The 13,433-nt window shown below is 47.0% G+C and overlaps 1 protein-coding gene across 1 annotated transcript in view; it reads left to right on the top strand.

The window, feature by feature from the left end:
• Positions 1-11,322, top strand: part of EFHD1 (EF-hand domain family member D1) — a 16,105-nt gene extending 4,783 nt beyond the window's left edge. Inside the window, exons 2-3 of the mRNA XM_028482740.2 lie at positions 3,167-3,301; positions 10,027-11,322. Coding sequence (XP_028338541.1) covers positions 3,167-3,301; positions 10,027-10,161 — 270 coding nt within the window. The 3' untranslated portion in view covers positions 10,162-11,322. The remainder of the gene's footprint in view (positions 1-3,166; positions 3,302-10,026) is intronic.
• The last annotated feature ends 2,111 nt before the right edge of the window (positions 11,323-13,433 follow it).

Genomic DNA, 13,433 nt, shown 5'->3' with positions numbered 1-13,433 from the left:
GGGATGCCACACAGACAGGGGCACGAACCCGCGTCCTCTGCATTGGCAGGCGGACTCCCAACCACTGCGCCACCAGGGAAGCCCGGGGTGCAGGTTTGATACCTGGTCGGGGAGCTAAGATCCCACATGCCTTGCGGCCAAAAAAATCCCAAAACATAAAACAGAAGCAATATTGTAACAGATTCAATAAAGACATTAAAAGTGGTCCACATCAAAAAAATCTTTGAAAAAATTCAATCAGAAAAACATTTCCTTCAGTTTATCAGAAGCATTTGACAGCTTGTGTCTGGAACTGCTTTTTAGCTTTGTTAGTTCTGTTTCTTTGTTTTCTGCTTCTCCTTCCCTCCCCCCTCTTTGCTCAGAGTCACAGCTAGGACACTTTCCAATTCTCTACAACATACCAGTCTTTGTGGACTATAAATAGGAAGACAAACAAGGCTGGGCAGTTGGAGAAATTGTCATTCAGGGGTTGGTGATGGTAATACGTTAAATGGGAAAGTCTGGCATGCTTTAGGGAGGGCTGAACATTTTCAGGTAGAGCTGGATTTTTTTTTTTTTCTTCTTTAACTGGCTGGGACTGGGGGGACCCCTAAAGTTAGGACAGAGCTGCTGGTGGTCATCCGCTGAGCTGGCAGAGTGAGTTTGAGCACACGTGGCCGGGACCCTTGAGGAATACTTTAAGTCCTTCTGTAAGCACCAACATTGTCATCTCTGCTGCAGACGTGAGAAAAATGAGTTTCAGAGATGAAGAGACACCCCCTCCCCGTCAGGTCACTTGGATTGCTGCTAGGCTGGGGGCAGTGCTCCATCTTTCCTAAGCTGCCTCCCTGGTATGGAGGGGCTATCTGTTTTGTGTTTACCGTATGGAGCATTGGGGAGGGGGGTGGCTTCTGTAACTAAGTGCTTTAAGGATGGGCAGGTACTGAGGGATGGATGGGTATTTTACTCCTTCTCTCTGCCCGAGGCTCACGTTGCAGCGCTGAAGTCTTGGCTGCTTCAGTCTCTTCCATGAGAGCCCGACCACAACTGTCCCCCCTTCCCCCTTGTCCCCCATCCTAATCTTGGGGGGGGCCTCACCTCCTTCAGCAGGCTTGATTTCCAAGGCTTCTTTGGAGCCAGGGTTCTGGTTCGGATAGTCTGCAGCAAACTGAGTCTCTGCCGGCCTCTAGTGAGAGAGTTTGAAGCTGCAGGTGGGTGAACGTGGTGTTTCTGTAGAGTCAAGCTGACCATGGTGGCCTCCGTGAAGCTGAAAGTCCTGGAACATCTTGCTTCACCGCTTGCTTTGTATCTGGCGATGTCCACAGTGGAGTTAGGACCCCTGAAGCAAGAATTACAAAGAAAGGCTCACCGGCAAGGCATTTTGGGGTGGTGGTGGTGGAAGCCGAGACTTTCACTTAATGAAACACGCTTCCCTCTAGGGATTAAGAGCGTTGGCAGTAAAAGACACAAGTTGGAATGTGGAAAAAGCGTGCTGAAGTTGTCTTACCTCTCACTCTGCTTTAGCTAATGTTCTTTCCTCTTGGGGAAGACAATCTTTAGAGGAGATGGTCGTGAAAAAAACCCCTGAAAACGGAAATTTCACACATATTTTAGGCACTTGAAAACCTGGAGGAGCCTCTTTCTGGGATGACTTGGAATACATCAATTTTTATTCTTTCTAGATGGAAAAATAAATTATGGAAGCTGGATAGAAGATGTCTGATAGATAAATTCACAAAAATTTTTTAAAGAAGAGAGGTAAAAAGCCATAAAACTTCCTTGGGGGTGATGGAAGGATGTGCAGGTGGGGGTGGGGAGGGGCAGGGACAGCTCTTTCAGGTTGGCCTATTTATTTATTTAAAATTTATTTTGCAGAGGTCTTAGTACAAGTTGGCTTTAAAGAGAAATTCATTCAGGTCACATTTCGAATCTGGAGGAAGGGGGTGGATTATTCAATAAATGATGTGGGGGTTACTAGCTAACCATTTGGAAGAAAATAAGGTTAATGATAAACTTCACATGACAGATCAGAATAAATCTGAGATTAAATATTTACGCTTTTTAAAAAGTCATAAAGGCAGTAGACAAAAACACAGGCAATTGTTTCTGTAACCTTGGTGGCAAGGAAGGATTTTCTAAGCATGACATTGGTGACAGAAAAGGAAAGATTGATAATTTTTCTTTTTTTTTTTTTGCGTTACGCGGGCCTCTCACTGCTGCGGCCTCTCCCGTTGCGGAGCACAGGCTCCGGACGCGCAGGCTCAGCGGCCACGGCTCACGGGCCCAGCCGCTCCGCGGCACGTGGGATCCTCCCGGACCGGGGCACGAACCCGGGTCCCCTGCATCGGCAGGCGGACTCTCAACCACTGCGCCACCAGGGAAGGCCAAATTGATAATTTTTGAAAAAATTTTGCTCTAGACAAAATTGAAAGGGAAGTGACAGAGCTAATGTATTTGAAACATAAAGTATTTGGAACAAGGTTCTACAAAGATCTCTTAGAAAACACCAAAAAAGGTAAATAATCTACTGCCAAAAATGGAACACAAATGGAAAATAGGAATGGTTCAAAAATGTCAGAAATATTGAATTATTTAGTTTTAAAAAATAGTACGTACAGGTCTACTGGATTTTTTTCTTTCATGGCTGTTAACTAGGATGCTGCCAATTTTTTGCTTTTACAGACAATGCTTCTTAAACTATTGTGTAAATGGTTCTAAAGGAGAGATTCCCAGCAGTGGAATTAATGATTGGTAGGGTGAAAACATTTGGTCTTTTGTAAATATTTCCAAGTGCCCTCCAAAATTTTTGATTCAAGTTACACTCCCATCAACTCGATATAAGGGTGCCCATTCCCCTACATCCTTGTGGAAAAGTAGGCAGGTTTGGTTTCTGTCTTTCTTTCTTTTTTTTTTTTTTTTTTTTTTTTTTTGGCACGGGTCACGTGGGATCTTAGTTCCCGGAACAGGGATCGAACCCACGCCCCCCGCAGTGGAAGGGCAGAGTCTTAACCTCTGGACCATCAGGGAATTCCCCATGTTTTCAGCTTTGACAAAATAATTTGTCACACGGACACATATACACCCCTTTTAATAGGCTTGGCTATAATGACCCTAGCTCAGGCCGGAGGGGACTGTTGCGAATCTCTCGGTGCCGCTGACTTTGCCCCTAATCGACCTTCCCCTGTAGTTCCTGCTCATATTCCACAAGGCCGCAGCGGGGGAACTGCAGGAGGACAGTGGGCTGATGGCGCTGGCCAAGCTTTCTGAGATCAATGTTGCCCTGGAGGGCGTCAAAGGTGCCAAGGACTTCTTTGAAGCCAAGGTAGGTGCCTCCTTCCTCTGCAGGGCAACCCCTCCCTCAGCACATCCTGCCCGGCAGGAGCTCCCAGCCAGCGACCAGCTCACCCACTCCCTCAGGACAAGCGCAACAGCAAGCGCTTAATCGTGTGAGCTTGTAGGGCAATGAGAGTGCGTTTGTGTGCCACCTGAAAATTTAAAACAAAACAGGAAAACTGCCAGACGGCAAATGCATTGGATCCTGGTTTCAGGTTCAAAGAGGTTTGCTGGTGCAATGCTGCCAGGTTGGCTCTGAATCCAGACTTTCCTAAAGAACCCCTCCTTTTACCCCAAACCACAGATGAGTTACTTGAACAGCTGCCTGCACGTTTGCATCTTAGACACCTGTGTGTGAACACGTGAATAATGGGGCCCGAGGAGGGTGCCTTGGTGGCTTGCCCTGAATCAGAAAAAGTATTTGCATCATTGACAATGGCTGAGAGCTGGGAAGGAATCTCCAGTGCCTGGTCTTGGAGCCCTTCTGGGTGCTTCCATTCATTCATGAGTTCATACGGTCATTGAACGTTTATGGAGATTTTACCCCTGCTGGGTGCTGTCATCTTCCTCTCCGCAGGGCACACCGGCAGAAAGAGCGATCAGGAGAGCCCTCCGAATCCCCCTCCACAGCAGTGGAGTGCAGTGGATAAGGCTACCTGGGTTCAGATTCTGCCTCCTCCACTTACCTGTCACCTGTCTGTGCCTCAGTTTCCTCATCTGTATAATGGGGTTGATAATGGGATTGCCAGGAGGATTACATGCATTCACGTGTATGAGGTGTCTAGCAAGCTCCTGGCTCACCGAGAGCACTCTGTATGTGATATGAGCTGTTGAGACTCCCTTCCGCTCCAGGCAGGAGACAGCCAGCCTCTTGTGGAGTTTTGGCTTATTCCAGGAGTTTGCCCAGAGACAAAGTGTCCTTGGTGATAAAGCCCAGCCTGCTCAGGCCCCTAAGCAGCACTCTCTCTTCACTTCTCTGTGACGTTGCCTTGGAGACAGGAGTCCATCATCTTTCTGCCAGTATGTAAGCTGTGAATGGTGGTGGCCTCCTTATGCCTGAATCCCCTACTGCTGTCACCTGGCAGGTTCAGGTACAGGTGGACCACTCACTGCACCTTCAACACCAGCATCGTATATCCAATCTTGAAAGTGGTTTGGCCCTTCCTTCATGACTTAACATTGGTTCAACTCAGTTCCAGAAATGCCAGGCACCAAATCAAGCTCTGGAGAAACTCGCGTGGATAATGATGAGTAGAGAGGAGGGGTGGTGGAATGAGTGCTCTCTATTCATTGACTGAGTCACCATTTGCAGATCTCCCGAGATGCCTTGGGCAGGGGCCTGGGAGTGAAAGCCAAAGTTAACAGGACCCTGTTTTCAGCACACTGCCATAGCTCGATATGCCGAGTACTTAAGTCTGTATGGAGTCTCTGGGAATGTCTTATCTGGGCATTCCCAACCTTTTATAATCTGGCTCTGATCCCAGATCCAGCCTTCTTCACCCCTATGCACAGTTCTTCAAGTACGGCCACGTCTTTTCACAACTGGGCCTCAATACCTGCTGTTTCCTCTGCCTGGAATGTCCCACCCAAATGCCTCTTCCGCGAGAACTCTACTCATTCTATCAAACCCAGCTTAAAGAGCTGCCTCTTCTTGGCTGCTTTTCCTGACTCTCGGGGCTGAGACTGTCCATACTCTTCTGGGTGCCTCTATTATGAATGGAAGCACTATTATAATTTATCTGTTCAAGATATTCTTGGACGCTCTTGGTAAGAGTATAAATTGCCCCAACTTTTTGGAGAGCAGTTTGGGGCCAGCTGTTAACATTTCATATCCCAGGGCTTCCCTGGTGGCACAGTGGTTGAGAGTCCGCCTGCCGATGCAGGGGACACGGGTTCGTGCCCCGGTCCGGGAAGATCCCACGTGCCGCGGAGCAGCTGGGCCCGCGAGCCATGGCCGCTGAGCCTGCGCGTCCGGAGCCTGTGCTCCGCAACGGGAGAGGCCACAACAGTGAGAGGCCCGCGTACCGCCAAAAAAAAAAAAAAAAAAAAAAAAAAAAGAATTGCAGGGGCTGGGGAGGAGGTAAGGATTAATCCCCAACTCCCTAGAACTCTCAGTATTTATGACCACTTGATTGGAGGTGGAAAGTATAATGCCACAAGGTTATTGGAGTTGTGTGGCCAGGGATTGATGTTTAAAAAAATCAAGACAGGACCCATGCCCGTGAATGTGAATGGTTCACGGAGGAAAAGTGATAAGCTGGGTTTTACTGTTAAGTCCGAGGTGACTTCAGGCAAGGGAAGATCTGCCCCTTCGTCGGAAGGGTACGCTGTTGGTTCTTTTTTAGCGCCCCTCCTACCCAAGCCTCTTTAGATTGGGTATTTTTCTTTCTAGTATTTCTCACTACCTGGCATATATTTATTGATTGTCTGCAAACACAGTAAAAACGAAAGAACTTGTGCCTTTTGTTTGCTAATAGTTTCTGCTCAGGTCCTGTTGGACAGAACTTGGCTACACCCAGCTAAATGGGAGGCTACAAAATGCCTTTTTTTTTTTTCCTGGGGATCCATGTGCCCAGTTGTAATTCTGCTACTAAGGAAGATGAGCATACTGGATACTGAGGGTCATGGAATAATCTCTTCCACACTTGTCCACTCCTGAACCGACCACTGGCAAGGGCTGGAGTATCTACCTATTGGAATCTATTGGATTCGCTCCTCGAGCCCAGGGGTGAGGTCAGTCTCCCCTAGACCCTTGGGCCAGGTGCCAGGGGAGCATCTCTTAGAAAGAAAGAAGGAGGAAATGGGTGTTTCATGGACACTCAGCCACACAGACCACAGGAGCTATCTATCTTCACAAGATACAAGCTGAAACCCGAGAACTAGAGGGAATTGACCAAGGGCAGAACGTAATGGTGACTGGACTGTGGGAAAGGAAGTAACCAGAGATACAAGGAAACCCTGGAGAAAATGCTATTTTGGAGGCCAGGAGCAATTTCAAGAAGAGGTTGAATCAGATGAGGCCAGAGCAGAGGTCCTGGGTCCAGCAAATGGGTCAGTGGAGATTTTTGAGAGAGGAGGTTCACTGTGGAGGGCAGATTGTAATAGGGTAAAAGGTGGGTGGGAACTCGGGGGAAAGAGCCCTGATGGCTGCTTTTCTGTCTAGAAGGTTGGCAGAGGGGCCTGGACAAAGTGCGGATGGTAGCGTAGGATCAGGAAAGAACTTCTGAGTTTTGGGGTTTTTTTTTAAAGCCTAGGGAAGATAGATGTTGGTGTGTTTTTATGTCACAGGGAAGTGATCCAGGGAGAAGAAAACATGAAGATAAAAAAAGGAAGGGGTGATTGATGGGACAAGGACTTGGAGATCACAGAATCAAGAGATGAGGTAGACTTTTAATGTGGAGAAGAAGGAGCCCAAGTAAAGTAATTGCAAGGGCCCCCAACCCTCCTCTGACCTGGCCAGGAATGGGCAGGTGGGGTGACTGACAAACATGTGAGTGCTGGTGATTGGCCAGACCCTCTGCTGAGCGCTTCAGATTCATGTGTTATCTAATGCTCACACAATCACTCTGGAGGTAGGTGTTACTGACCCACTTTGCAGATGAGGAAATTGAAGCTTAGACAGTGGTTTGTTGTTAAATGTTAAGCAAATGGCTGTCTGGACAAACTGTATATATATATATGCCTAAGTTTATTATAAATGTATTTTACAGATATAAAAGATATGTAGCACACAATTTGCAAATAATAAAATATATACTATTTTAGTTGTAGATTCCAGATAGCCTATTGATTTTTTTTTTTTAATAAATTTACTTATTTTATTTATTTTTGGCTGCTTTGGTTCTTCGTTGCTGTGTGCTGCTTTCTCTAGTTGCGGCGAGCAGGGGCTATTCTTCGTTGCGGTGCACGGGCTTCTCATTGCTGTGGCTTCTCTTGCTATGGAGCATGGGCTCTAGGCGCGCAGGCTTCAGTAGTTGTGGCTCGCGGGCTCTAGAGTGCAGGCTCAGCAGTTGTGGCGCACGGGCTTAGCTGCTCCACGGCATGTGGGATCTTCCCGGACCAGTGTCCCCTGCATCGGCAGGCGGACTCTCAACCACTGCGCCACCAAGGAAGCCCTATATTTTTTTTAAGATTTTTTTGTTATAAACCTTTTTTTTTTTTTTTTTTTGGCTGCGTTGGGTCTTTCATTGCTGTGCGCGGGCTTTCTCTCGTTGCGGTGCGCGGGCTTCTCACTGCGGTGGCTTCTCTTGTTGTGGAGCACGGACTCTAGGCGCGCGGGCTTCAGTAGTTGTGGCATGTGGGCTCAGTAGTTGTGGCTCACGGGCTCCAGAGCGCAGGCTCAGTAATTGTGGTGCACGGGCTCAGTTGCTTCACAGCGTGTGGGATCTTCCCGGACCAGGGCTCGAACCTGTGCCCCCCCTGCATTGGCAGGCAGATTCTTAACCACTGTGCCACCAGGGAAGTCCCTTAAGATTTTTTTGATGTGGACGATTTTTAAAGTCTTTATACTGAATTTGTTACAATATTGCTTCTGTTCGTTATGTTTTGGTTTTTTGGCTGTGAGACATGTAGGATCTTAGCTCCCCAACCAGGGATCGAACCTGCACCCCCTGCATTAGAAGCCAAAGTCTTAACCACTGGACCACCCGGGAAGTCCCTAACAATGGCTATATTTAACAACCAGCTCATAAAATTCCTGAAAATCAAACAACTGGCTTGCAAGCAGGTACTAGTCAGTACACCTCTGAGCCTAGAGATGTTCAATGAAGCACCCAGGGTCTCACTTCCAGAAGCACAGGGAAAGGAGGAAGGATACAATGGGTGGGAGAGGAGTCCAGAGTGGACGGACTGCATTCCTCTGTGTTTTCTAAATGAGGGAGGAGGTGGGCTGCTGAGAGTGGCAGGATCCTTAAAGGCTGCGGCTGTTTGGATGACGCTGTGGGGAAAGAGATGGGAGGAGGAGGGCTGAGCTTTACTGAAGGCCCAGCCCAAACTGGAAATCCTCACCTCCCAGTGGGTCCAGATATGGTCCTTGTGAGCCTTCTAAGAAAAACATGTTCTCAGCCTGCAAGCAGGAATAAAGTCCTTGGTCCAAGGGCAGCACTTGGCAGACTGGGAAGGGAGAGGTGAAGTGTGTCAGGCAGAAGTTCAGGTCCTAAAAAAAAGAAGTGCAGGTCCCGGGAGTTGGAGGTACTGTGACAGGGGTGTTGCAAAAATTGGTCAGGCATCCTTTTCGGGTTAAAAAGTAAACTAGGGCGAGGCCAACACACTAGGGAATGGGAGTGTGAACCCTGGTTGTAGGGGTCTATGGATGCTTGGGGAGGCTGGGTAGATAGTAAACTCCAACCTGGACTTCTTGCCAGAGTCAAGAAAGAGCAGTTTCTGTTGAAATTTTTGATGACATCAAAATTTAAATATTTGTATGACCCGAGATACCTTGAAGTTAAAAGACAAACAAAAGACTTGAGGAAAGTAACTGAAGAAAAATATATAATGGGGGACTAAACCTAAATTATGTAAATAATTGCAAATTAAAGGAAAAAAAAAACAACTGCATAAAAAAATGGGAAAGCATACAAATGGGTAATTCACCAAAGAGGAAATAACAGAAGTTGCCAATTTTTTTGCCTATCAGATTGGCAAACAGGAAAAAGGTTAATGATAAGCGTTGGTAAGGTTGGGAAATGAGCACTTGGATTCCGTGATGGTGGGGTGCAAACTGGAGCAGCTGTTTGGAGAGCAGTTTAGCAGTCTTTATTAAAAATAAGGTACGTGCGGGCTTCCCTGGTGGCGCAGTGGTTGAGAGTCCGCCTGCCGATGCAGGGGACGTGGGTTCGCGCCCCGGTCTAGGAAGATCCCACATGCCGCGGAGCGGCCGGGCCCGTGAGCCATGGCCGCTGAGCCTGCGCGCCCGGAGCCTGTGCTCCGCAAAGAGAGAGGCCGCAACGGTGAGAGGCCCGCGTACCGCAAAAAAAAAAAAAAAAAAGTACATGCCCAACATGTTTGCAAATTCTACCAAATTGATGAGACACACAGAGAGGAAAAAAAAAAAAGAATCAGTCCTAGAATAGAGGATAAGATGGATTTATCTGATACTGTATTATTGAAGATGGATTCATATCCCATTCACAATGCCAACAAAAAACATTCAGTATTTGGAAGTAAATTTAGAAGGACTGATTCAGAGAAAGCTGAAAATTTCAGTTGGTAACATTAAAAAAACCCCAAACAACCAGTACTGAATGAAAACTGAGTCATTCAGGGAAAACTGTACATTATAAAGATATCCCTTTGCCATAGGCAGATTGATGCAATCCTATTCGAAATGCCTGCAGGAAGCTCATTTGGTTTTTGTTTTCCCCTAGAACTAAAGAATATTATTGTGAAATTAAAGGTGGAAAGTAGAAGTGGCCAATAGGCGTGGATGTTAAGGGTATCCTGAAAAAGAAGCTGAGGCGGAAAAGCCAACCCCAGCAGATAGGAAGGGGCATGTGTAACACAGCAGCAAATAAAGTGACGGTGTCCTCGCTGTTAGAAAGCAAACACTGGAAGACCAAGGGGAGGGAGTATTGGGCGGGGGTCAGGCCCCCAACAGGACCAGGATCCCAGGTCACGTGGCTGGAGACAAGCGAATTCTGTCTGCTGGGCTGCTCCCTCTCCAGGTTTCTGTTTCCTCTCTCACTCTGTTGGTCTGTCCTTGCTGTTTCTCTGCAGGTCCAAGCCTTGAAATCTGCCAGTAAGTTTGAAGCGGAGCTAAAAGCGGAGCAAGACGAGCGGAAGCAGGCAGAAGAGAAGAGGAGGCTCCGCCAGGCGGCCTTCCGGGAACTCAAGGCCGCTTTCAGTACATAGTTGGGCTGACCTTGACCTCTGGCCACAGCTGTGCCTCACAGATGCCCCAGGGAGAGCTGGCCGGGCATCCTCGCCCCTGCTGACCCTTTGCCCCAACAAGCCTTCACAACCACCACCCAGCGCAAACTCCTTAACCTCATAGGGGTGGCGGGGGGCGGCTCTCATCCCCATTTGGGAGCCCCTCCCAGAGGTTCCAGCTGCCCCCGCCAAGTCCCTCCCCTGCTCGCCTTCCTCTACCCTTCTCTGTAGCCGGAGTGTGCCTCTACTTGGCAACCTTTACTTTTTCCTTGTCTCTTTCCCACTCCACATCAGAGTGGTCTGCTGTGTTAATTTGTACAGATGCTTCTTTCTTTGGCGGTCCTCAGAGGAGATAGTCCCTGGAGGCCTATGATGTTAATATCGCCCATTTTCTTGGGTACTCCTTTTCTGTGCCTCTTCCCGTCATGCCCCCTCTCCTTTGTTTCTCATCCAACTTCCCTGTTCTCATTCTTAGCCTGATCCTGCCGGGTGCTTTTGCACCTTCTGTCCTCTGATGATGGTGAGGTTTAAGGCAGGCCAGGCTGGACCACTCCCTCTTCCCTCTCCAATAGGGGGCACGGCATGCTGCTGAGATGACACAAAATAGTGAAAGGATAGGAGAGTCTGTTCCTTCCCATCACCTTTCTCCTGTCCTCTTAGCATTCCCCCTAGATCTATCCTTTTCATTCCTCTTCCCACTTCAGCCTTTTTTTTCCTACCCCTAAATACTGTGCTACTTAACTGTAAGAATGATTATAAGTAATATTAATGAGTAGAAGAATTCCTGTTAACTCGGACCTTATGCAAATTATATTACAGTAGGACCCCTGACATTCCCAAGTGACAAATCCAGAGCCTTTCAAAATCCCCAAAGTCACGACCATCCTCACCACCTAGCTGGTTTCCAACCTCTGCTCTAAGGTGCTGTGGTGAAGCTGTTCTTCAGCATAATTTTTTATGTGTTATGGGTTCTTGGGGCTGCTCACAAATATCAGGGGTTTTTTGTATTTTATAAAAGAATTTCTAACATCATATTTATTTCTTCTCTTTTTTACCTGCTGTCTCTACAAAAAAGAAAACATCTGCATTTTTACCTTACGGCTGTTCTTTTTAAATAAACAGTGCAAATGGACTTTGCCGTCACATCAATGTGCTTCTAGCCTTCTGTGAATTGGAGGGGAGAGAAGGGTGTTTTCTGTGGGGACCACATCCAGCCTAGGCTCCTGTTTCACACCAAGTCCCCGAAGTAGAGTTAGAAGTGGTGATTAGAGGTTTGGCTTTCACTCCGGGGCATTCTGAGTACTGAGGTGGCCTGTCAGCTACTCTTCCCCTTCCCATCACTGAGGATTCTTTCAGCTGCAGGTAAAATCTGCAGCTTAATTTCTCTTGCTTCCTGGACCCCTTGAAACTCTGATGAAGGCCAATGACCCTTCCCTCCCATGTATAATTCCAGGGTATTTAGGGGACCTAGGTAAAGACCGCTGGCCTAAAAGAACACCCTTAGCTCCCCAGGGAGAATCATTTCTGTTTCTGCACAAACCCGAGACTTACAATTCTCAGGCATCCTTTTTCCATGTAGGGTCACCCCAACCTCCCCACCAGAGGAAGTGGATACGGAAAAGGCATGGAGAGACTCTTGCCATATAATCCAGCAATCGTGCTTCTTGGTATTTATCCAAATGAGCTGAGATACTTAGTCCGCGCAAAAACCTGCACGCGAATGTTGATAGCAGCTTTATTCATAGTTCAAAACTTAGAAGCAACCAAGGTATTCAACAGGTGAATGGATAAACAAACTGTGGTCAATCCATACAATGGAATATTAATTCAGCGATAAAAAGAAATATTATTCACTGTTGAAAAGAAATGAGCTATCAAGTCACAAAATGACATGGAGGAAACTTAAGTGCATACTGCTAAGTGAAAGAAGCCGATCTGGAAAGGTTGCATTGCATATGATTCCAACTATCTGAAATTCTGGAAAAGGCAAAACTATGAAGGGAGTAAAAAGATTAGGGTTATCGGGGGTTAGGGCGGGGAGGGAGGGGTGAACAGGGGATTTTTAGAGCAGTGATAACATTCCGTATGATGCTATAATGGTCATTATACATTTGTCAAAATCCATATAGAATGTATAACACAAAGAGTGGACCCTAATGTTACTATGGACTTTAGTTAATAATAATGTGCCAATATGAGCACACCGGTTGTAACAAATGTACACACTAATGCAAGATATTAATAATAGGTGAAACTGGAGGGGGAGGGAGGAGAGGGGTTTATGAAACTCTGAACTTTCTGCTAAGTTTTTCTGTAACCTAAAACTGCTCCAAAAAATAAAATCTATTGATTAAAGAAAAAAAAAAGAAAAGAAAAGAAAAAAGAAGGAAGGAATGGAGACAACAGTATAATGACTTCAAATGTCCATTTCCCTCTGTGGACAACTAGAGCCATGGATGAGCTAAAACCTCTGGATTGCAAATGATAGAAAATGTAACACAAAAGAACTTAAGGGAAAAAAATGGACAAATATTGGGTTATGGAACTACAGAGACCAGAAGCAGCACTTCTTTGCCCCCTCTTGGTCATGAAGTCCTATAGACAGTGTTCCCTTCATGCTTCTTACCTACAGTTCCCATCCTCCATCTCCATGGCCATGGCCTTCATTGGTTCTTTCCTGGGCCTCTACAGTGGCCTCCGAACTGGTTTCCCTGCCCTCATTTTGCCCTGACTGTCCAAACTGCCGTTAGGATAATCTTAATAAACTGTGGACCGTTGCTATCATCCCTCCTTCAGTTTTTGGCTCCCCACCTTCAGGATCTGGGCCCTGCTCACCGCCTCCTGCTTCATCTCTTGCCCTTCCCCCTCCCTTCCAAATGGTACACTCCCGGAACATGCAATACCCAGCATTTCCTAGAAAGTGCCACTCCTCCAGACTTTTGCACATGCTGTTCCCTGTGCCTGGCACTCCCTCCCTTCCCCTGGAAAACTATCTCTCGTTGTTTGTGACTCAGCTAAGAGATTATCTTCAGGAAGCTTTCTTAATGCTTGCAGCCTAGGTGCCCCTTCTCAGGGTTCCCATTTCACCCTAAGTTTTTCTCTATTGTAATCCTTATGACATTATGCAGTATCCTTCTCTTTTCTTCTCTTCCTCCTTCTTTGGACTACGGACTCTTTGAAGGGCAGAAACTGCCTTACCCACTGCTGTAGGCCTAGTATGCTGCCTCGCATGTGACAAACTCCCACCACACGTG

Source organism: Physeter macrocephalus, chromosome 2, assembly GCF_002837175.3.
Source record: "Physeter macrocephalus isolate SW-GA chromosome 2, ASM283717v5, whole genome shotgun sequence".
NCBI lineage: Eukaryota > Metazoa > Chordata > Mammalia > Artiodactyla > Physeteridae > Physeter > Physeter macrocephalus.
The sequence above is the reverse complement of the archived record's forward strand: the minus strand, read 5'-3'. Positions and strand labels throughout refer to the sequence as shown.